Source organism: Colossoma macropomum, unplaced genomic scaffold (assembly GCF_904425465.1).
Source record: "Colossoma macropomum unplaced genomic scaffold, Colossoma_macropomum, whole genome shotgun sequence".
NCBI lineage: Eukaryota > Metazoa > Chordata > Actinopteri > Characiformes > Serrasalmidae > Colossoma > Colossoma macropomum.
The window spans coordinates 28124740-28149535 of NW_023494801.1; the positions used below are offsets into that span (position 1 = coordinate 28124740).

General features: G+C 38.3%; 1 protein-coding gene across 1 annotated transcript; it reads right to left on the reverse strand.

Annotated features, from left to right (window-relative positions):
• Positions 1 to 1244: 1244 nt before the first annotated feature.
• Positions 1245 to 16989, reverse strand: dele1 (DAP3 binding cell death enhancer 1). Its single transcript, XM_036589843.1, has 11 exons — positions 16781 to 16989; positions 14882 to 14999; positions 13798 to 13903; positions 13160 to 13304; positions 11553 to 11735; positions 10311 to 10457; positions 8888 to 9030; positions 8414 to 8578; positions 7452 to 7544; positions 6418 to 6571; positions 1245 to 4398 (listed from the first exon to the last, which is right to left on the reverse strand). Exons 1-11 carry the CDS (start codon positions 16809 to 16811, stop codon positions 4163 to 4165), a joined length of 1521 nt encoding a protein of 506 aa, XP_036445736.1. The 5' UTR covers positions 16812 to 16989; the 3' UTR covers positions 1245 to 4162.
• Positions 16990 to 24796: the final 7807 nt, after the last annotated feature.

The following is a 24796-nucleotide window of genomic DNA, read 5'->3' on the forward strand; positions in this document are numbered from 1 at the left end:
ACGAACCGATCTTTCTGATCGACTCTTTTTTGAGTGAGTCGATTCGCACAAACGAACGAATCTCGAGGTTTTCTCTTTCCGCTACGCTCTTAAAAAAGGTGGTTCTTCAGGGTTCTTTAGTAAAGCAGTGGTTCTATTTAAAACCATGAGTTTTGCATAGAATTGTTTCGGGCTTTTTCTTTCTATGGTGAAATGGTTCTTCAGATTGATGGAGAACATGATGTACATGGTTCTATATAGAACCTTTTTGAGGATGGTTCTACGTAGCACCAAAAAGAGTTGTGCTATTGCGAGGTCAAGCTTGTAAAAGTACACTCTTAAAAAAGATGGTTCTTCCAAAAAGGGAATGGTTCTATTTAGAACCATGAGATCCATATAGAACCCTTTCGTGCTTAAATGGTTCTTTGCATGCTGAAATGGTTCTTCAGATTGACGGAGAACATGTACATGGTTCTATGTAGCACCATAAAGGGCATATCCATGTGTTCAGACTGGGTTTTATGTAGACAACATAAAACTGTGCAAGCTTTGATTCATTTGATTCATGACCCAGCGCGAGCAACCAGAGACACTGTCCAGGCTACAATTTCATCCTACTCTTACAGGAACTCACGTGCAATGTTTGTACTGTCACTTTTGTCTATATAACAATCTATATTTGAAATACCAAACAGGTAGTTAAAAAGAATCGATTCAGTAAAGTGAATCATTAGCTAATGCAGCCGCTGAAGGCGCGTCCCCATGAACCCTTATTGTTTCTCTCACCCGTATTCCGGCAGACTGCGCGTGAGTATGACCCAACAGCCAATCCCGGCACAGGAGGCGGGACACTATCAGCCAATCCCAGCGCAAGAGAGCGGCGTTTGTCGGAATACAGGTGGGAAGTAAAGGAACTGGACTGACCAATCGGAGCGCTGAGCGCAAGATGCGGGACTGTGTGGATGACGTAATTGTGTTTCCACTGATAAAGTGATCAATAATGCCGATAGATTTTTTTTTAATTTAAATATAACAAATTTAAACAGGATTAATACTTTAAGTATATAAAGTATATACTTAAGCAGATTAAATACACTGACATAATGTTAGATTAGATTCACATTTGAATAGATTAATGTATTTTTAATATTCTGTTATCATTTAATACATTTTAATATATTGTACTATATTAAATACACTGTGACTGAACTGTATAGATGCAAAATTCACTGTTCATGAAATGAATCATCAATATCACCAGTTCATCATGGTAGAAAAGTTTGTTTATTCAAAAATAAGCAATATAGTGTGCGTCTAACAAACAGTAGTGCTTCAGAAGTTCACATTCACAGACACAGAAATGACAGAAAAGACAAATATCCATTTACAGCTACAAATGCACACAGGGTTTCAGATTTCAGCAACATCTTCTTTTGGCCGATTTCTTTACTGAATGCTTATTTACTGTCGTGTAACTAATTATGAAAACACGGAAATGCATAAAGGCACATAAGATTCAAGCATCTTTTGGAAAACTGTTTGGCACATGCTACAAATTTTGGCATGAAAGTGGACAGTGTTTGGTTATATTGGCCTAAATGCATTAATTGTTGCAAAAAATATCATTCAGAGAAGCCAAATAAGGCTACAAGGAGAGAAAGTTATAGGGACCAGTTAGCACTTGCTACTCACATTTATTTGTTATTGTCAAACTCCCATTAACAACAATAGCCTATTCAGCCAAAGCCCTGCAGTCTAAACCAGCGTTTCTCAACCCTGGTCCTAGAGGCCCAACACCTGATCCAACTAATCAATTCATTAACGGCCCATTATTGGGTTAAAGTGGCTGTGTTAAAGCAGGAAAAGCACTACAATGTGCCGGACAGTGGGCCCCCAGGACCAGGGTGGAGAAACACTGGTCTAAATTATACCAGACATCTAAAATACAAGAGCTAGACCCGATACAATACTATTCTCAACCTCGCCAACTTTGACTGACCACTTGGAGGCAACGTTACAACTACGTTAAGCAAATGGCCACTCACAGCAGAAGGGGGAGAGCAGGCAGCGAGGAATGAACTGTTCAGTTGGAGTACACTCGCCTTCAGCTAGGTCATCTTCATTGAGCTATATAGCCAGGCTTGCAAAAGTTAACACAAATTTTGTGAATAATCATTTCGTCTGGCTATAAACTCTGGTTTAAAACCATGACGTACCACCTTTCTTTTTGCTGTTGCTAGCTGGGTAGCTTTTAGCTTGCTTACAAATAGCTTAGCAGAGTAAAGCATATGCATTGCATCATCAACTTTAAAAAAAGAAAAGTGCCAAATCACAGTGATTTCTGGGCACGTACTGTTTCTGAATTAAATACTCATCTATTCGAGGCTCGTCTAACACCCTTCACTCAAGCTAATAAACTAATAGAATGGCCCTCAAGATGGCACTGGGGATCCCCCCCAAAGAGAAATGGTGAGGCCAAGTGGACGAGGGCTTGTTAAAACCAGTTTTGAAACAGGTGGCCAAAAGGCAGCTCCCTTGAAATGGCTCACTGGCAAAATGAAGAAAAATACTCATCAGCTCTTCCACAAAAACATGCAGACTGACACTATAATTCCATACAAACAAGCTCAAACTGACACTGTAATTCCATACAAAACGCCTCAAACTGACACTGTAATCCCATACAAAAACGCCTCAAACTGACACTGTAATTCCGAACAAAAAAATTACACCACGCATACTAATACATCAAACATGCAACGGAGGGCTTCCCTTTTCCCTTATACACTATGTGGCCAAAAATATGTGGACACTCCACCTAATTATTGAGCTCTTAATTTGTGAGAATTATTGCATTCCACACCAACTGCTAACAGGTGTATAAAATCAAGAGCAGTCATGCAGTCTCCATTAACAATGGTAGTAGAATGGGTTGTACTGCAGAGCTCAGTGACTTTAAACATGGCACTGTCATAGGATGCCACCTTTACCACAAGTCAGTTTGTGAAATGGCTGCCTTGCTAGACCTGCCCTGGTCAACAGTAAGTATTGTGAAACAGGAGAACGCTACCTACCAGAATGGACAGTGCCAACAGTAAAGTTTGGTGGGGGAGGGATAATGACTCCATATTAAAGCCCATGGTTTTGGAACACAATGTCCAGCAAGCCCATACAGGTGTGATGGTCAGGTGTCCACATACTTTTGGCCATGTAGTGTGTGTTTAAAATGATAAAACAAATGATACATTCATTCTTAGAAACAACATTAAACTCAATACTCTCGCTCACTCAATGTGTCTCTCTCTACATTCAAAACTCTCAAGCTTTTCCCTGATTGGCTGAGAACATTCCACTGTCGGATAAAAGCTCCATCCTTATAAACCCAAATTATCAGGGCTACAGAGAAAGTCTATTTGTCCTTGTGCACTCATAATCTTTCAGTGATCAAAAATATGTATGTATTTCTGGTTGTGTTTATATGAAGTTTATATCCACAAGGTGGCACTAACAAGCATCTGTAGGTCAAAGTCAATGGCAAAAATATATTTTCAAAAGCCAAGAGGGCGAGGATGTGGAGTGAAGGCATTTCTGGCCAGTGAATTTTTTTACACTGTTCTGCTCAATACTGCCTTTTCTGGGTTGAGAAGCAGCTTGTTTTAAAGGGCCCATAATCATAGAAAAAAAAAAGACTGACTTTGCTCTTTTGAAATAAAGGTGTTCAAAGTAATGTGTAAACATTGGTTTCAAATTGAACATATATGAAAATTATGTAGCAAATGTACCGCTTTGAGTTAACTGTTTCTGCGATAACACAATAACCAACTAATCATATATCTTCCTATTCAGGTTACAACAGTTTAGCCTCGCCCATTCACACTGAAGCTAGAAAGAGTGTTTCAGCTCGGAGTGCTTTCTGAATGAGGCGCAATACGGAACAGAGCTTGTTTATCTTACATCAATCTTAAAGGCACAGTAACAAAAACAGCCTGTTTAATCCGAAGAGATAGAGAGAGGTTAGAAAATGGTCATGAAAAGTGAATTATGACCATTTTTGGTGCATGACACCTCACAAATGTTATAAGTGGATCTCAAGGGGTAAAAAAACGTATGATACGGGTCCTGCTTCTGTATGTTTAAGTGTTTTTGTATAATTTGAGGATGTATCTACATGTATGTGTATGTTTTATCCCACCCCTATAATCCAGCCTCCACTTTTGCTATTAGCGTTCAGTGTCTGAGCAGAGAATGCAGACGGGGATATCAGATTTCCGGTGCTCCATGAATGAGGAAGAGGCTGAGTGGGCCAGTCAGGATGCTTTGGGCCAGACTCCGCCTCTTGCGACACTGGGGAAAACATGGCACTCAGATGCAGCTGATCCAGAAGGGAGAGACAAGGAGCGGAACGGATAGAGCGCAGGACTGTAGAGCGTGAGAGAGAGAGAGAGAGAGAGAGAGAGCGCATGTGAGTATCAGTCTACAAGCATGTAGTTAGCATGTAATGGATGTGTTATTGAGCGTCAGTACAGAGTTTTCCAGTCCAGTCCTTAGAGAACCTCACCATTTTTAATTTTACTGCATTCATAACACAGATGTGATGCAGGCCGATCACAGTTTTCCTGCTTAAACACGGCTCAGTTTATAAAAAGCATCTTAGTGTTAAGATTATTTTAACCAGGGTTTCTGCACAATTTTTCAAATCAAATTCAAGACTTTTTAATACTATTTTGAGACCAACACAAACAAAAATAATACAATTTTCACTGCATACCAACACACACACTCAAAAACGGCATGTACTAAACATATTTCGTTCAAACCTACTGGAACCTACATTGTCCATCCTACCTTGTCAGTCCACCTTGTAGATGTAAAGACAGAGATGATAGCTCATCTGCTGCTGCACAGTTTGTGTTGGTCATCCTCTAGTCCTTCATCAGTAGTCACACGACGCTGCCCACAGGATGCTAATGGCTGGATAGTTTTGGTTGTTGGACTATTTTCAGTCCAGCAGTGACACTGAGGTGTTTAAAAACTTCAGCAGCACTGCTGTGTCTGATCCACTCATACCAGCACAACACACACTAACACACCACCACCACATCAGTGTTACCACCACCCAAATAGTACCTGCTCTGTGAGCGTCCATGGGGGTCCTGACCACTGAAGAACAGGGTAAAAGGGGGCTAACAAAGTATGCAGAGAAACAGATGGACTACAGTCTGTAATTGTAGAACTACAGAGTGAACCTATATAGTAAGTGGAGCTGATAAAATGGACAATGAGTGTAGAAACAAGGAGGTGGTCATAATGTTATGCCTGATTGGTGTATATATAATTTGAGATTACTCAACCTTTACACAGTTCTGCTCTCTTCTAGTAATTCATCAATGATCATTTTTGACCACTATTCTGGATTAGTTTAATAAACAATAACTCAGATTCAATCACAATATTTAGGTATCATTTTCCCATTTAATCAGGGATGTCCTGATTTAATTTTTGCCCCAATTTGATCACAGTCCTTTAATATTGAGTATCAGCTAATAAAGAGTCTGAGACGCTATTGGTATTTTCATAGAAGATAGAGCTGCAAAATTTAGGTACAATTATACTACTCTGTAAATTAATAATACTGTAAAATTATTTTAGTATGATATAACATAATGTGACATTCTGGACTGATGTGTTTTGTTTTTTAGCCTCCTTTTTCAAAATGACTCTTGAATAGTGTTTAATATTGGCTTAGGATCAGTTATTGTTACAGTTACTGTAATATTCTGCAGTGAAATCACTGCAATTTTGCAATGTCTTTTTTACAGTTTTAGTTTCATTGGACGTCATATGTAAAACATCCTACAGGATGGTGAATATGCCTCGATTTCATGCTGTAATATGCCGAGAACAGATAGCCCTAAATTCAAAACCTCTAATAGATTAAGATGAGACATTTTATGGCTTTAAATTTTTAATATGTATTTTAAAACTTTATAAGACCTTTTAAGGATCTGCACAAACCCTGCTAATGGGTAGAGAGTGTTCACTGTGATGCTCGCTCTACCATTTAAGAACACACCAGTCATGGAACATTCACTGAAAAACAAAAGTCCTGTAAAATGCTCTCTAATGCTCTTGTGATATATGCTGTTATTCTGACAGATTGCAATACAGCACAGAAAGTGTAGGGGGCGATACAGCTTCTGTTATTTTGCAACGCCATTAAAGAGGAAATTGCTTCTTGCACAGATGAAACATGACTGCATAATGGCTCAATTAGATAGATTAGACAGATGAATCAACTAAAGAAATAATCTTTAGTCAGAAGCTGAAATAGAACAAAAACGTGGGCTGGCTAAATTTCTCCAAGGACTGAACTGGGAACCATGTATCTGACAGCATGTCCTTTCTGCTGTATGGATCCATATATGCGTGTGTGCTTACCCTCCCTGTTGTGCAGGTCTCTGAGCATTTTCTTGGCCTCCTGGTTTCCTTTTGCTGCTGCCTGCTGATACAGACTCACTGCAGTTCTGTAGCCCCGTGGAACCCCAAACCCTCTCTCATAGCACTGACCCAGAAACAGCAGTCCGGTACTGTCCTACAGACACACAAACACACACCATTCATTCATGTTATTTCATTCATGTTATTTCAGATTTCTATCAGTCTGTTCACCATGAAATGTAAAACTAATAAAATAAAAAAAAAAACTCCTTGTTTCTACACTCATTGTCCATTTTATCAGCTCCACTTACTATATAGGTGCACTTTGTAGTTCTACAGTTACAGACTGTAGTCCATCTGTTTCTCTGCATACTTAGTTATCCCCCTTTTACCCTGTTCTTCAGTGGTCAGGACCCCCATGGACCCTCACAAAGCAGGTACTATTTGGGTGGTGGATCATTCTCAGCACTGCAGTGACACTGACGTTTCTGCGTGTTTGTGTGTGTTGCGCTGGTACGAGTGGATCAGACAGCAGTGTTGCTGAAGTTTTTAAACACCTCAGTGTCACTGCTGGACTGAGAATCATCCACCAACCAAAAATATCCAGCCATTAGCGTACTGTCGGCAGCATCTTGTGACCACTGATGTAGGACCAGAGGATGACCAACACAAACTGTGCAGCAGCAGATGAGCTACTGTCTCAACAAGGTGGACCAACAAGGTAAATGTGTCTAACAGAGTGGACAGTGAGGGGACACAGTGTTTAAAAACTCCAGCAGAACTGTACCACAACATGCTCTGTGGTGGTCTGTGGGGGGCCTGACCATTGAAGAACAGGGTAAAAGGGGGCTAACAATGGATGCAGACAAACAGATGCACTACAGTCTGTAATTGTAGAACTACAAAGTGCTCCTATATAGTAAGTGGAGCTGATAAAATGGACAATCAGTGTAGACACCAGGAGGTGTACTTAATGAAGTGGCCGGTCAGTGTATATAGTGTGTATTACAGATGTGGGGTGTACTGAGTCTCACTCCGCGCTCTGCTGCCATTCTGAAGTACTGTGCAGACTTTCCTCCATCAGCGTCTGCGTTCTGAGAACATAACACGCCCAGGTACAGCTGAGCCTGAGAGAATGATAGAGAGAAAGCAGAGAAAGAGTACAAATGTCAATAAAAACTCTGTAATAACTCTGTAGTACCTCAATACATTTTCACAACACACAATCAAGATTCAAGTATCAAGATTTTTCTTTTTCCAGATTTGATCATTTAGAACAGACAAAAAAAAAGAACCAGTATGCAATTTAAAAAAGTTGTTATCAAGCTATGAATGATGTTTGTGCAACATTTCACATAATGTGCTGCACTAAATACAGTTAAGCAGGGCTTATTATACTCTCTTCATAATGATGCATGCAGTTCTGCATGTAGTTCTGTTTTTTGGATAAAAAAAAATTGAAAAAAAAGTCAATCAGCCAAGACATCTTCCAAATGTAGCTATTTTAGTTCAGTGCTGGAGCTATGAAGCTAGTGTTGCTAACAAACACTAGAAGTCAATAGTCACCTTAATCTTTTCTGTAAAAAGAAAAACTCAACTTGCTCAAGCAGCTTCCAGGTCTTGCCAACGTGGTTTAGGACACAGTATGACTTACTGTAAACTATAAAAATGAACAAACCTTCACAGGGAGACACTTTAGACAGCAACTGTTCTGATGAATTTTGACTGCCTGACTCAGAAACATGAATGTGATGTTCATTCGTGTTCATTTTTATAGTTCACCATATCAACAAGTCTACACTGACCTTAACACAGATCTGGACGTAAGTTGAGGGAGGTTTTATATCCAAATGCGTTTTTTTCCCATTTTCAAATAGATATGCAAAACACTGGTAAGCTAAAACATTCTGTTGTTACACGTAAACCATTTAATTACGTAAAAGCACAATTACAAATTATAGAATAAAATGAGTCTTTTCTCCTATCTGCTCAGTACCTCAGTGAGTCCAGCGGCTGCTGCTTTGTGCAGCAGAGAGAGAGCGGTAGCAGTGTCTGCATCTGTGGCGCTCTGCTGCCCCCGGCTGTTCAAGAGGAGTTTAGCACAGCGGTACTGAGCCTGTCTGTGACCCGCTGCTGCTGCACATCTGTAATACTGCAACGCCTACACAGAGAGTGGAGCAAAGAAAAAAACAAAATGAACACATTAAACTTATTACACGTGTTTTTTAAGATTAAATTTATGTATTATATTATATATAGAATGGAGCATTTCTCATCGAACCTCTCCGAATCTCTGTTTACTCCTCACTGACTTAATTATGCAGAAGGTTTGAAGAAAATCAGTGAAAGTCTCTTTTATACGCATTTTTAGCTCCTCCTTATTGTTGCTGAACTAAAAATGTACTGAAGTGAGACACCACTGTATCATACTGAATCAATTTTTTAATTTTGTGAAATCACTCCACGTTACCTTACTGAGGTCTTTACTGACTCCACGGCCTCTCTCATAACACACACCCGCGTTAAACTGAGCTTTGCTGTAGTCCTGCTGGGCCGAGGCCAGAAAACATTCAAACGCTGCCTCATAATCACCTGCTTTAGCGCTCTCCAGACCTGACACATACACAGATGGACAGATGGACACACAGACAGACACACAGAGCAGGACGGACATATTAGCATACAGGAAATGGCAAAATTATAGTGGATAGCGCTGCAGCACTAAAAGCACTAGAGGTGACCTCACAGGAAATGTCACTAGTAGCGAGTGGAAATAGATCGTTGTGACGTTCAAAATTCTGCAACAGCTTAAATTCTAACTAGAAAAATGAGCTTAGCTGCAGAAAGATTCACCTACAGAAAGCCTGCAAGACTAATGCATCTTTTCATCATGTTATCGCCATCCAAAGAAAAACACGTATCTTCATTTGCTTCGATTTTTATTTTTCTATATCATTTAAACGCAGCAGCTGACCTATAAATTGTGCGAAAATTTGATTATTAATGGCCCAATAGAAAGGCTCCAAAATCACTTGGAATGAACTCTCTTACATAAACGTACATTAAAAGATAAGAATGTTTTTGTCTTCTCTTGTAAAGTTACCAATTCAGAGACACGTTCCTTTGGACAGCGACAATATATTAACATGGTAAACAGCGATGCATAACCAGAATTATCCAACAAATACGAATTTAATTTTGGCCGATCTGTGTTGCAGTTTGATGACAAAGTTATATTCAAAGTAAAATTACATATTTTGTTGATTTTTTAAAACTCATACTCTACAGAGAACAAACTTAAAGCACACTTAGCAAAAAGTAAAATTAAAATGTGACCTGTGCAAAAGTTATAATTCATTTTATAGTTTATGTTCCATTTTTTCCCCCAATATGTTAAACTCAGCAAATAAACAGAAATTAAAGTCTGCAACAAAATATGCAGAAAATGCCATATTTCAGTTCCCTGTAGAGGACGATTTAACTTATTTACACTTAGAACATCAATAAAATGTCTTTTGACTAGGAGTGTCCAAAGACAGTCACTCCTTACTTTCAAAGCAGCACTTTATTTGATTCCTGCGATGTAAAGAGGCTATAAATGACAGATTTTACGTTTAGGAATTTAAAATGCCAGTTTAAAGAGCAAATAATGTCATGTGTTCATATAGCTGCACAGTGTGAGCTTTGAGAAAACAACAACAAAAAAAATCTGCTACATTTTTCTTTATAGAAATCTGAATAAAAACTAATATTGATGAGCATACCTAAAAACTGAAAACATATCATATTCTTTTAAAAAACAAAATGTCAGTTCAGCTAAACTCTAAACTGATTACAGTCAGTAATAATAGTAAAGAATACAAAATTATGAGCTGCTCTGCACTCGTCATTACCGATGATGTTGAGGATTATAGGAACGCTGTTGTCTGCCACATCTCTCAGATTCTGCACAGCCTCGTCCACAGAGCGTGATTTGTGGTTTTCTTGTGGCTGCTCATGGCTAGCAGCTGCTGCTCCCGTCACAACGGGGGAAGTTTCTTCTGTAAGACACAAACACACAACAGGCTTTTTATATATTTCCCAATTTTGTCTTCAAATGCAATACAAATATTAAGTCATACAAACTTAAAATTGATGGTTCTTCCAGGGTTCCTTAGTAAAGAAAATTGTTCTATGTAGAACCATGAACACTCAAAGAATGCTTTGCAGGATTAAAGGGTTCTTCAGACTGATTTATGTTATCTGTGTGTATGTGTATATATTTCACTGCTGTCGAAACAAAACCGTCCATCTCCAAAATGGTAACTTTACAGAGGAGGAAAAAACATACTTTACTTTTAATGTAAGTCAATGGAACCAGACTGTTTTCCAAGTCATTTTTTGGTAATTTTTCCATTTATAATGTTTACCAAATTTACACACAATGTAAACGACAACAGGGATTTTCAAATTATGCCAAAAACTGAACAATAATTGAAGATAATTTTTAAGTATGTAAATAAGTGCTTTATTAGGAATCCTCTGCGATGGACTGGCGAACTGTCCAGGGTGTATCCTTCCTTCCTCCCAACGACAGCTGGGATAGGCTCCAGCGCCCCACCGCGACCCAGAAGGATAAGCGGTTTAGATGATGGATGGATGGATATTAGGAATCCTATGACTAAAGTACTCTACATATGCCAATCTTATTGATGACCTTTATTCTGGGGGAGGAGGAGGAGGAGGGGGAGGGGGTTATAAGTGTGCACTCCAATAGCTGAGATGAAACTCAAGGAGACCACACTTGTAAATCTCTCACAAATAATCTGCCTTTCACTGACCTGGGTCAGATCCACAAAAGCTTTCTCTGGATTGCTCTTCTAAGGCTGGCTTTACACGGTAAAACTTACATGCAACTAGTTGCTTGAAACCATACATGAAACCAAATTGCTAGTTGCATCAAAGTGTCACCATATAAAGTCAGCCTTAAGACCTCTTTTGAAGAATTACAATCTATCTGAGCTTGTTTCTTATTTGAAGGTGAAAAAGTTTAGAGTTTATTTCAAGACACTTTTGTGAATCCAGCCCATTTATCAATATACACAGATCCCTGGAGGGGCATGTGCTTTTCTCTCATTTGAAGCTTTCAAAGTAACCTCTGCTGTTGTGGCTGAGTGTCTCCGTCTGCTGGGAGGAGGTCTGTGCAGTGTGCAGGTCAGGGACAGGCTCTGCGTTAGTGCTGCTGCTCCCCCCACTGCTGTCACTCTGATCTGGGCTCGTCAGTGCCCCCTTCAGACACATCACACTCACTCCTCTGGGCAACATATCACGCCTGGACACTGTGTGAGAGTGAACAAAAAAGGAATGGAAGAAAAAGAGAATATAACAGTGTACATGAATGTACTTTAGCAGAAATAGGTGTGGTTATTTAAATGTATGGATGTACCAACTTAGAATCCATCTATCTGATTGGGTGTATGAGTAAAGCATGAATAGTGGCAGACAAAAATAAATGAATGAATGAATGAATAAATAAATAATCAATCTACGCAATTTGATTGTATGTAACGTTTTTGACTGTGCGTGCAACATAAAACCACAGACAGTGTGGGCACACAAGCAGCTGATATGGCCTCTCTCAAATGGGAATTCCAATGATGCTGATTTTTCAAAATTGCTGCATAATTAAGTCTGATGTTGACACTGACACTGAAAATGATTCAGAGTGGTTTGCTGTGAAATGGTTTATTGTAAAGAAACTTACCCACTCTGATTTCTTTACAGTGATGGTGACAGGAACCAGGGGTCATGATGTCTACAACTCAAATAAAGCTATTTTATTTGATATCCCAAACTGCCAGTGAACCTACACATGCCTCCTGAGATTTTAGTGTAAAGCTGATGATGGTAAAATAGTGGTAAATCAGAAACAAGTAAGCTTCATTTGGGAACTATTTTGCCTTACAGCACCCTGCAAGTATCTCTTGGCCATGAATGGACTTCATGTTTTAGGCTAAAAGCTTATTTCACAATTACCGTAAAACAGTTTCTGAGGCTTGTGGCAACATATTCTTAACCATTTCATATACTGACTTTCTCTAAGGGAGCTTTTAGAGGCTTTAAACGCTTTCGACGTCTGGTTCCAATCACCATCATCCAATTCTTGGCAAGTTTCTGTAAATGGATCATTTCATATAAAACCACTCAGTTTTACTTTTAAATGATTAAAACATCGATAAATTTTGAAGGATCAGTGGATGTCTCCTTTAAGACTCTAAATGGCTTCATGAGTCATATATAGTGGAAATATAAGCAGAAAAACAAACAAATTTATAAAGTCCAAGATGTTGGAGAGCTGTTGTTCTGTAGGTTGTTTGGGTGTTGAATCAAATACACAACTGTTCAAAAGTTTGACTAATTTCATACAAGTTAATATACAAAAGTGACTAATACAACAGAGATTTAAACACTATAAACTAGACATCAAACCATTTTTAGTTTTTTTTTTCGCTTTTTCTAATGTTTCAGGAAATGCAAGAACTTCTTAAATGATAACAATACTGCAATTACTAATTTACAATATTTTTGTCAAGTTAAACGCTCCAAGATTTGATCACATATTTAAAATACTTATTTTACTTTTTCAGTGTTACACAGCAAGCAGACATTTGTAGACTTCTAAAACATATTTTGCACCAGCTAAGTATGACACTTAGTAATCCATAGTGTTTGACTGGACCGTATAATGACCAACAGTACTCACATATGTCGAGCAGAATCCTGTAGGTGCATTTGTGGATGAGGCCAGGCTTTCTGAGGCGTGGTGGTCCTGCGCTCTGCTCGCCCACAGACGAGAACTGAGAGTGGATCCTCCTGCAGACATGCATGAACAGAACCGCCGCAGCACCCTACAAACAGGCCAGTCACATTAATGCGCAAGCAGAAAGTACGTCTTCAAGTGTGACTCAATGAAGTGGGTGAAACACGTTTTATACTCATAAAAAAAAAAAAACTGTATTCTTAAAAATATTTTGATGGTCATTACAATACTGTGCTTTTCTTTTAAAAAAAAACAAAAAAAAAAACCTTTATTCAAAATTTGGGTTCCATTAAGCATTATTACTATACACTGACCAGCTACTTCATTAAATACACCTTGTTTCTACGCTCATCGTCCATTTTATCAGCCACATAATACCTGCTCTGTGGTGGTCCTGACAATCGAAGAACAGGGTGAAAGGGGGCTGTGCGGAGAAACAGGCGGACTATAGTCCGTAATTACAGAACTACAAAATATGATACAGTGGAGCTGATAAAATGGACAAACAGTGTAGTTACAAGAAGATGTACATAATGAAGTGGACAGTCCAAAGCAGAGAGTGTAAAATGTGTGTTCGGTACCCAGCCCACTGCATCCAGCGCTGAATATCGTGCCAGACCAGCATAACAAAACTGAGACGTTCTTTTCTTCTTCTTATTCTGTTCTCCATCCTCGCCTCTTTGAGAGCTGAGAGAGAGGCAGAGGAATTACAATGGAAACTTTGGGCACATAAATAATACAAACATGAATAAAATAAAATCATATGACTGTTCAGGTGTTTATGCCCAGCAGTTTCATTAGTTATGAAAGTGGCAAGTACATGCTGACTAACGAAGAAATCAAAGTGCACCCTTATCTTATCAAAGGGAAAACTGGGATAATAGATGGTACACAAACAAAGGTGCCTGCAGCTGATTAGTGGACATTTCTTGAGCCATTATGTTTGCCAATACACTTGCACAATGCAAAAATGTGGACATAAATGTAAACAAAAGAACAACGAGAAGTTGCTTGATAATAAACATTTGCCTATAAAATCAGTATTTTTTTTTAATGTGTTTGAGAAAAGTAACAGAGTTTTAGCATCTTCTATGGCCTAATTTGCAAAATTGTCTTTCGACGTTTCAGGTTATCGCTCATATTTAATTTGACAGCTGGATGGAAACCTGGCCTTAGTTTTCTGAAATTTACATTTACAGTTACGGCATTTGGCAGACATTCTTATCCAGAGCAACTTACAATTGGATCATTTTACACAGGTAGGCGAAGGTAGCGTTAGGAGTCTTGCCCAACGACTCTTATTGGCATAGTGCAGGGTGCTTACCCAGGCGGGGACTGAACCCCAATCTAGAGCGTAGAAGGCAGAGGTGTTACCAACTACACTATACCAACCACATGAAATCTTTACAGGAGAGTATCAAACCAAAGGTCGAAGGTTTGATTACATTATTTTATCTGTTTCACACAATATATGGCTATAATTGTGAATGGCTCATTCTTTTAACAGGGAATACGTTCCACTATCTGCTTACATAGAAGCAAATATAGCAACAAGCCATGGCAATTCAGCTACAGGGACAATAGAGAGAGTGATGGAGTGAAAGCACGACTTCATGAAGGAGGAGTGTACAGATAAGAGTAATGAGTGGATGAGTAGCTAAATACCTGCTGTCCGAGGTGTGGCGGCTGGTGGACAGGACCGTTGAGGAGCTAATGACCTCATCCTCTACGTGGTGACCGTTCGAGAGACGCAGCGGTCCGTTCCCATGACAACGGCTCAACGCTGCAGCGAAAGAGCAGGACAACGACGAGAGTGAGCATTAATTAATAACCATTCTGCATTATAAGACACATGAGTTATTTAACACAGGCTAATAACCTGGAAGACTGGAAGACAGCCTAGATAGGGTTAAACAAACTACAGCAAACATTGGGTTAAACAAACTACAGCCCAGGTAGGGTTAAACAAACTACAGCAAACATTGGGTTAAACAAACTACAGCCTACATAGGGTTGAACAAACCACTCGAACTATACCCTACACAAGGTTAAATAAACTACAGCTTAGACAGGGTTAAACAAACTACCTAAATTATACCCTGTACAGGGTTAAACTAAAGTCTACACAGAGTTAAACAAACTACAGCAAACATTGGGTTAAACAAACTACAACCTACATAGGGTTGAACAATCTACACAAACTATACCCTAAATAGGGTTAAATAAACTACAGCCTAGATAGAATTAAACAAACCCCAAAGTATACCCTCCACAAACTTAAACTACAGCCCACTTAGGGTTAAATAAACTACAGCCAACAGAAGATTAAACAAATTACAGCCCACATTAGGTTATGCAAACTACGGCCGACATAGGGTTGAACAAACTACCCAAACTATCCCCAACATTGAGCTAGACTACAGCTTACATAGTTAAACAGCCCATAGAGGGTTAAACAAACTACCCAAACTATATCCTACAGAGTTAAGCAAACTACAGCCTACACAGGATTGAAAAAACTGTGGCCTACATAGGGATAAATAAACTACCCAAACTATACCCTACAGAGTTAAACAAACTACAGCTTGCACGGAGTTGAATAAACTACCAAAATATAACCTGCATAGAGATAAACAAACTACAACCTGCATAGAGATAAACAAACTACAGCCCACATAGTGCTGAACAAACTACAGCCCACATAGTGCTGAACAAACTACAGCCCACATAGTGCTGAACAAACTACAGCCCACAGAGGGTTGAGCAAACTACAGCCCACATAGTGCTGAGCAAACTACAGCCCACATAGTGCTGAGCAAACTACAGCCTATATAGGGTTGAGCAAACCACAGCCCACATAGGGTTGAGCAAACTACAGCCCACATAGGGTTGAACAAACTACAGCCCACATAGTGCTGAACAAACTACAGCCCACATAGGGTTGAACAAACTACTCAAACTATAACCCACACAGGGTTTAATGAACTACAGCTTACATCTCGTTATCTAACTGTTGTAAAGTCCATCATGTAAGTCCTTCATTCACATTAAGAGATCACTGATACTGAGTGACCCTCTGAGCTCCCTACGGTGCCCAATAAAGCCTTAAGAAAAATAGCAGTTATGTAACGAAACTTGATCGCACTTCCACCAAACTACACACTTACATTTTGTAATAAAAGCTGTATGTGTGTCTTTTTGGAGTGGGGGGGGGGCGTGGGGGTTTCCCCGTTTGGGGCAGCAACATGTCCCTACAACGTCAAAACGCTCATGTTTTCACCAACCTGCGGACATCTCGTCCCCACAAACCACTAAAAACACGACCGTACACACAGGCTGCGTCGAAAAAGCGCACACTTCCATTCATCCAGACTACAGCCCTGAAGGCGCTACCGCTGCGGCTGTATTACTATTTGTAGGTTCTATGAAGTTTGTTAGTACGCGGTTTAGGACGCAGCCACACACACACACACACACACACACACACACACACACACACACACACACACACACACACACACACAGTACAATAACTAACTATACGAGGCTGCAGTTTGAACTCACCTCTGCCCAGCAGTCCTTGTACTCGCCACATCTCGTCTCTCGGAGCTCAGTGTGTGTGTGCTCGGTCTTCGGGTGGTGCTCAGGGAAATGTTGGTGTTTGTTGTTCGGCAGAGCGGCGTTTATCTTCAAGACCCCATGGCGAAAAACACCAAGCGGCGCTGAAGCGGCTACAGCGAAAACAGCCGAAAGTCACGAGTTAGTTCCGGATGATGAGGGGCGGAGACTGGAGCATGATGCAAGCAGACATGACGAAATAAAATAAAATGAAATCAAACAAAGGACTTTGTCTGAGTATTAAGGACTTGAATGAAAAATAACATAATATATATATAAAAAAAATGTGTCAAAGAATATGATGATGTTAAAATATGCCTCATAATACTTTTTAAAATAATTTATTATTTAAAAATAAAAAATATTGTAAAATATTATATATTGTCCTTTGCCGTATGTTTGATACATAGATTTTATTTGAAATAAAAAGAAATAAATTAAATAAAATTAAAAAAATAAAAAACAGCAAGACGAAATTAAACTAAACATAAATTTTAAAGAAAATTTCTGCAATTAAATGAAATAAAGCACAAATGACAAAACAAGCATGATGTACTTTATTTTAATTTTTTATAATAAAACTTTGCATTTATTTATTGTTATTTTACTATTTTACTATTATTTTACTAGTTATCTATTCTTTAATCATTTCATCTTTTTTATTAATTTGTATTATTTGCATCAATTATATTGTATTTTAATAATGTATTATAATACTGTATTATAACCATACTGTAATAACAGTATTGCTATAACTTATTTTATCTGTGCAATGCAAGATAGCACACAAGAGCTGCAATTCCATTGCCTATAGGTAAATATAGCCACAAGAGGGCGCCAGATACACAGAGAACAAGAGGTAAAACAATGTACTTAACATTTTACTAGATTTCATTCATTCACTCACAGTTACAAGTGTTGGGAATGCAAATAAATAGAGCTATAGTATTATGCCAGCTACATTACATCACTTATACAGTATGAGGGCTAAGAGCCTTGAGACTGTACACCATCTACAAGAGTTATGTACTCTGTATCTAACAAAGTAACACATGCAGGGATTCCCCTAAAAGCCCATGATCTTTGTGGTAGTTATCTGAGCCTCTTGTCAGAGAGATGCTGTACTGTGTTTGTGTTTCTGAGTGGATGTGAAGCACAGATACAATCCTGCCCTGTTTAGTCATAGCTGTATGTGTTTGTCTGGTCTGTGTTTGTCTTTTCTGTGTTGTAATATTTGCTTCTGTGTCTGTATTCAACGTTGTGACACACCTTCCCACTCCTACATTCACAAGCGGAAAAGGAATTTCTAATTTCCTCAAAAACACATCTTGTTTGTCAGGACAGGGGCTTGTTTTGAAGGCAAATGGCCTGCTTTTGCTTCTTAATGGGACTTGGCTTAATAGCTACCATTCGAGACCCATAGTTTTCTTTAGGACATAGTTTTCTCCCTTAGATCCCACTAGAAAACCATGTGCCTGGAATCAGTCACAGATCACCTAGTACACCATTAGGCTCCTCTACACTGTGATATCAGCTCATCACGAAAAGCTGAAACACATTGAGCCTTGACTTTCTAGGCTTTTTAATTATTGAAGACCTTTGGCATTGCAAAAATAGTCCAAGACTAGGTCTAATCCAACTCTAAGAAACATCCCCAAGAGATTCAGATGGGTCAGTTAGGGTATTTTTCCACTACACATTCAAAAACAAGAACTGACCTGAACACGATCCAATGGGACTCACAGTTCTGGTTACTTTCCACCTACTTGAGTTTAAATCAGTCTGTATTCCAGTGTATTCTGAACTGGTGCTAGTTTAGCTGGCCAGCCTGGTGCTGGTTCAGCTGGTCACCTAGGATGGTCATGCTTGCCGACCAGCATACCAGCATCCAAAGCTCAACATATGCTGGTTTTGCTGGCGACCTTCCTGCTGAAAAAGGACTATTAGAAACCACTGGGATTAAAACCCAATGTTTTTGCTTTTCTAATAGGAACTGGCTTGTATCCTATAGAGAGCACTAGTTTCCCGTAGAACACCTTTGGATTCCATTAGGAAACTATCAAATGCGTTTAGAATCAGCAATTTGTCACCTGTTACACCATTAGGATCCTTTACATTATGATCAACCCATCAAAAAGCCAAAACACATTACAAAACCACTGGAACCAACAAAAATACTTTATGGTTTTTATGTTTTTTTTCAGCAGGGTTGCAATGCTGTAGCAGTTAACAGCTGAAAGCACCATCATTGTCTTGTTGATGATTTTATAGAACTCAACAGCATCTATTTTGGCTATACTTTGCTTGTTAGTTGTAGTTAGCTTAGCTTACTGGCTAATGTGAAATGACATACTGCACCGTACACACACTCGCACATATGTCTACAATTTCACATAATCATGTGCAGAGTTATGCAAAGTATGTATCTCTCTGTTGAGTGTAAAAATATAACCAAAAACACCTGGAGGCTAGGCGCAAATGCTAAAAACGTTGGCTTCCTAACTAGCCTGTCACCTTACAAAACAGCCTCTTCACAAAACAGCTATCAACACATCAACTTACAATTCACATTCTGCTGCTTTACTGGTCATTTATCTTCACCTAGAACAGTGAAGAATTAACTAAATGGTTATTGGCTTCAGCTGCTAGCGTTACCCAAGGTGGAGCAGAACACACTCTAGGAACTTTCAATCGTACCAACCTTCAGCAGGTACCAAAAACCACAAAACAGAAACCTTCAGTACAGGACTGATCTAAATATTACATTTAAACCTTACGGTCTGATTTAAGCTTCAGACCTAGAATAAGAACCATCATGCATTTCCCTTCTTTTCTGTTGTTGCTAGCTGCATAGCCATTGACTATCAAGCTAGCACAGTACAGTAATGCTGTTGCATCTGCAGCCACATAACAGGTGGAACAGTGCCATTTTGAATGTGATAAATAGTTATAGTTTTGAAGCATTCAGTATTTTGAAGTATTATTTCTTAGGCGTATATATGGTCTTGTACATTCCCATATGGAAATCTGATAAATGGCAATACATGGATTTCAAATATATGGCACATATATATGACACATATTACAATATAGGCCTATGGATTTCCCTTATATTACTTTATATCTGTCACATACAGACATATATATGACAGATATGCCAGCTTATTTGAAATGGACTGTTTTCAAATGTAGTACATACATTTCAATCATATATCAACAAATGCAAACATATATGTGTAGCACATATATTTAACAATATTGGACAGAATACTAAGTGTATACAGATGGCATATTATACTTAAGCTTCACGTTACATAATATAAGGTTTTTGGCATCCAAACTTGTGCATAAGACTATATACATGTAGATATGGATGTAAACAACTCAACCTATAAGAAATTCTTTGATTGTTTCTTATATATACATATAAATATAAATATAAATATATATATATATATATATATATATATACATAAGACATCAATAACAAAAATAACTGTACATGACAGTCCTTGTACTAAAGGGCAGTATATATACATATAAATATACATATTTACAGCATATAAAGCTTTGTACAATGACTGCCATGTGCCATTATTATTTGTGTCATTATTGTTTTCTTCTGCTTTTATTAACACTAATTAATACTAACTATTAATAATAATAATTATGACAGAAGAAGGTGTGGACAGTTGTGAGGGCATGATAACAACAGTATTCAAACAGACGGCTGGTCTTTAGGAGCTGAAAATTAGAACCAGGCATGTTAGGGAATGTTTAGAGCTAATCTCTGCAGGATCTCCTGGATCTTTAGCACTTAGCTATAACAATTTGCCTCAATAGTTTGTTCCACATCAAATGAAACACTAAGTTACTCATTTTTAAGCATCAAGAAAAAATAAAACAACTTAACAGAAAATCACATCGATGCATTAAATACATCACATCTTTAGTCAGTATTTAGTGTGTCCACCTTTTGCCTTTGTTATTCTTTTCAGAAGATTTTCAGTTTTTCATAGATATTTTTCCACACATCCTAAGTTCAGTCGTCGAAGTTGGTTGCACTTTCTGCTAATTACAATTACAAATTTAGTCTTGTCAGTCCACAAACCCTTAATATACATATCAGATGTCCAGTGTTTTGGTTGAAATTAGCTTATTTTTTATCTATTTTCCCAGCTACACATCCTTTTAGACCAACATTGAGCTATCTTCATACATTGGAAAAATCTTTTAATCTCCTTTAGCCATGTTAGAATTTTTAATGCAGCTTGGGTAGTTGCTTATGTCATTTGTCATAATGTCACTGCATTTGGAAAAGCTTTTGTTGCAATGTCACAGCTAGAACTGGTTGGTTTTAAAATTGGAAGTATGGAAAAGTTTTTGTCACTGTAAAATGAATAACTGGTACTTAATAGTCATTTTGACTCGAAACTGAACAAAGGAAAGGGTGGCCTCTTTTACACAGTACTGTATATGTTCTGTATAGTATAGTATTCTGTATAGCACTGTATGTGTATATGTATACATGTATTATATCTGATATACGTCTATATCTATATACAGATCATTCTACTATTTCAAAGTCAGAGCTAAAAACATGTTTCAGACTTTCAAATGACTTGGAATTTAGACTAAAAGACTTTTGCTTTGAGTGACCCTAAATCTTAATTAAGTTTATTTTTTTTAAATAAATAATTGAACATTCAATTTTGTCATTTCCAAAACAATCGTAACACTACTGAGACTTTACCAAATGTTTCAGTAGTGATTGTTTCGGTAGTGACAAATTTAGCTAATTTTGAGCAGAACTCAAAAACCCTGACCAGCAACACTGCTTTGAACAGATGTACACATATAAAATCATCATTTTCATTTTTCATTAAAACACAAAAACGTTGACTGAAGTGAAGAAAATATGTGTTTCGCTAGTTACAGTTTTTAATGTTGCACACTGATTTTCAGGCTTTGGGACACATTTACTTCAAAATAATGGGAAATAACTGCTCACCATGTGGCCATGAGAGACAGGGATGCAGGCTCACTTCCTGATCTAAAATATAGGGGTGTGGCTAAAATAAGGCTCCGCCTATGGGGTAAAACTCTTTGTGTTTCGGTAGTGATGTAAAAACATGGGACAGCATTTTTTTAGGTTTTCTTTTTTTTTTTTAAGCTAAACTCATGATAAATCAAAATCTTTCAACTTCACTTTAAAAGAAATAAAAAAATATTTTTGTTTATTTTTTTGTTTTTTAAATATAAGTTTTATTCTTAAGTGTAAATTTAGAGATTAGGCTTTGAGACAGACACCTCCCAATAGAAAGTACCCTATAAATGATGATTTTGTATATATTTAGCTTATTACTGCCTCAATTAATGCCTTGGGTTTAAATATATCATAACATATTCCTTTTAAATATCTATGGTCTGAATACTTAAATGTCTTTTTAAACAGTTTTTTTTATAACTGTGGGCCTGCAGTTTATGACATAATTTGGTAGAATGGTCCATATACTGTATGTGCATATGAAAGGCCATTGTTCTGGTTGCAGAATTGAGTGGGAGGGAGCATCATATAGTTCCAGATCTAATATAAAAAGTGTAGTTGGCTTTTTATCAGTGAACACATGTTTTAATTCTATTTCTGTTATCTGGATCACAACAGCTGGCTAGGAAGAGCAGACCTGCCTTATTTAGTCATTTCCCCAACAAACTCTAGCTAACTTTGAAAGTGGAAAGTTCATGTTTATGCATGAAGGCCGTGTATGTGTGTTAGTGAGTGTGTTAGGGTGTACGTATGTGGTTCAGTGTATGTGTGTGTGGGCGGTCCAGTCTGTAATTACTGTTCCTCCCACACTAATGTGTCCCAGTAGCTCAGTGTCATGCACCCGTGTTGAGTGCATTTCTAAAAGGAAAAGTCGGTTTTGGTTTCAGTCTCCAGGAAGAAGAGTGGAAGGCTTGCAATGGACGTCATTGTGGCTCATCATTTGGTCATTCTTTAAATGACATAAAGCCTGACCTTAGGAAGTCTCCCTGCACTGAACCGCTTAAAATGGATCCCACTACAAGACTCAGATGTGGTGGACTCTGGTTAGCAGCGTCCACCACATGGCAGGAACGGTCAAAACCCGCCGAGTCCATGCGGACCTCCTTTAAGATTTCCTTTGAAGCCAGATGTTCTCCACCGTGCAGCTTTAATCAGCTCTTCACTGCCTAAATGAGGCTTCTTGTATATGTCTGATGTAGAGATGGGGTCACTGTGATTGTAATTGAGGCACCACACACATCCTCAGGGCTTCAGCAGTTATGCTGATTGTGTTGCTTTAATGTTTACTTATTTACTTATTTATTTATTTATTTATTGATTGATTGGTTCATTGTGGGAGTGATGATGTGTGGTATTATTTTCTGTAACACTCATACAGTAAAACCCTTCCTGAACATATAACTCAGCTTTCATAACAGCATTTTCATCATAACTGTAATGTAATAAAGAGCTTGTGTATGCACAAAATACATATACAGTCATTGTCAGAACAAAACCTTGTATCTCCAAAATGGTAATTTTATAGAAGAAGGAAATGCATTAATAACTTGTAATGGAAGTCAATGTGACATTTTTTTTTCCAAGTAATTGTGGAGCACTTCTACGGCGCCCTGCTGGTGACATTCTGTAAAAATAAAAATAATGTGTGACCACAACTTAGTAAGCCATGGGAACGAGACAATTAAGTCGTGGTTACAACTTAGTAAGGCATGGGAGTGAGATAATTAGTAAGGTCTGCGGATGAGATCCTAATGCGTGGCCACAACTTAGTAAGCTGTGGGAATGAGATGATTAAGCCTTGACCACAGCTTAATGAGGCATGATTTCATTCCCAAGCCTTACTAAGCTGTGGCCACGACTTAATTATCTCGTTCCTACTTATCTCGTTTCTTACAAAGTCGTGGCCATGACTTAATTATCTCATTCCCATGCCTTCCTAAGTCGTGGCCACAATTTATTGTATCGTTCCCACGCCTTCCTAAGTCATGGCCACAAAACTTAATTTTATCATTCCGATGCCTTACTTAGTCATGGCCACAACTTAATTATATTGTTCCCATGTCTTACTAAATCATGGGCATGGCTTAATAATCACATTCCCATGCCTTACTAAGTCATGGCCACGACTTAATTATATCATCCCCATGCCCTACTAAGTCATAGCCACAACTTAATTATATCGTTCGCACATCTTACTAAGTTGTAGCCATGCATTAGGATCTCATTCCCACGAGTATGGCCTGACCCCTCACTGTTTTTATTAATATAGGATGTCACCAGCAGGGCTTTGTACATTTCTGTTGGTCTGCTTGTCATGACTGTAATAGTGTAACTGAAGTTTTCTAATTTTGCCAAAAAAGTGCAAAATAATGAAAAGAAATACAAACTTTTGAGGGTTTTAAATGTTTTTTAAACTTATAACAATCTCAGGTGTCCACATACTTTTGCCAATATAACACAACTTTCAGACAAATGACGATAAAATGAACACATGTATAAGGTGGTGTTGTGTTATTGGCCCACTAAACCAATTTGTTTTTGGTCCGGTCCACTTGACGTTAGGCTCTTTACCTAAAATAAGTGTGACTCCACTGTTGTAAACTCATTATTGTGAAATCATCATTGTAAAATCATTATTTGTCATGCCACCAATAAGGCAACGAGATTGGAACCGAATTGAGTAACATCTCTAGAGCTCATAGGCCAGAGATGTTGCCGTGATGGTGTCAGTTTCTGGAAAGTCCTTATTGCACCAGATTGAGTGAGAGCGCTTAACGTAACAGGAGAGAAGCACCCTCCCCTTTGCTCTCTCAGACAGCTTTAGAGAGAGAGAGAGAGAGATAGAGAGAGAGAGAGAGAGATAGTGAGAGAGAGAGAGAGAGGTAGAGAGATAGAGAGAGAGGTAGAGAGAGAGA

What these genes read in the sequence shown, in the direction of transcription:
- dele1 (XM_036589843.1), bottom strand. Translation starts at nt 16,811, where the DNA reads ATGTGGCGAGTACAAGGACTGCTGGGCAGAG. An exon ending in CGCCACACCTCGGACAGCAG is followed by an intron (nt 13,904 to 14,881) that starts GTATTTAGCTAC and finishes CCTCTCTCTCAG; the next exon opens with CTCTCAAAGAGGCGAGGATG. An exon ending in CAGCCGCTGGACTCACTGAG is followed by an intron (nt 7,545 to 8,413) that starts GTACTGAGCAGA and finishes TCATTCTCTCAG; the next exon opens with GCTCAGCTGTACCTGGGCGT.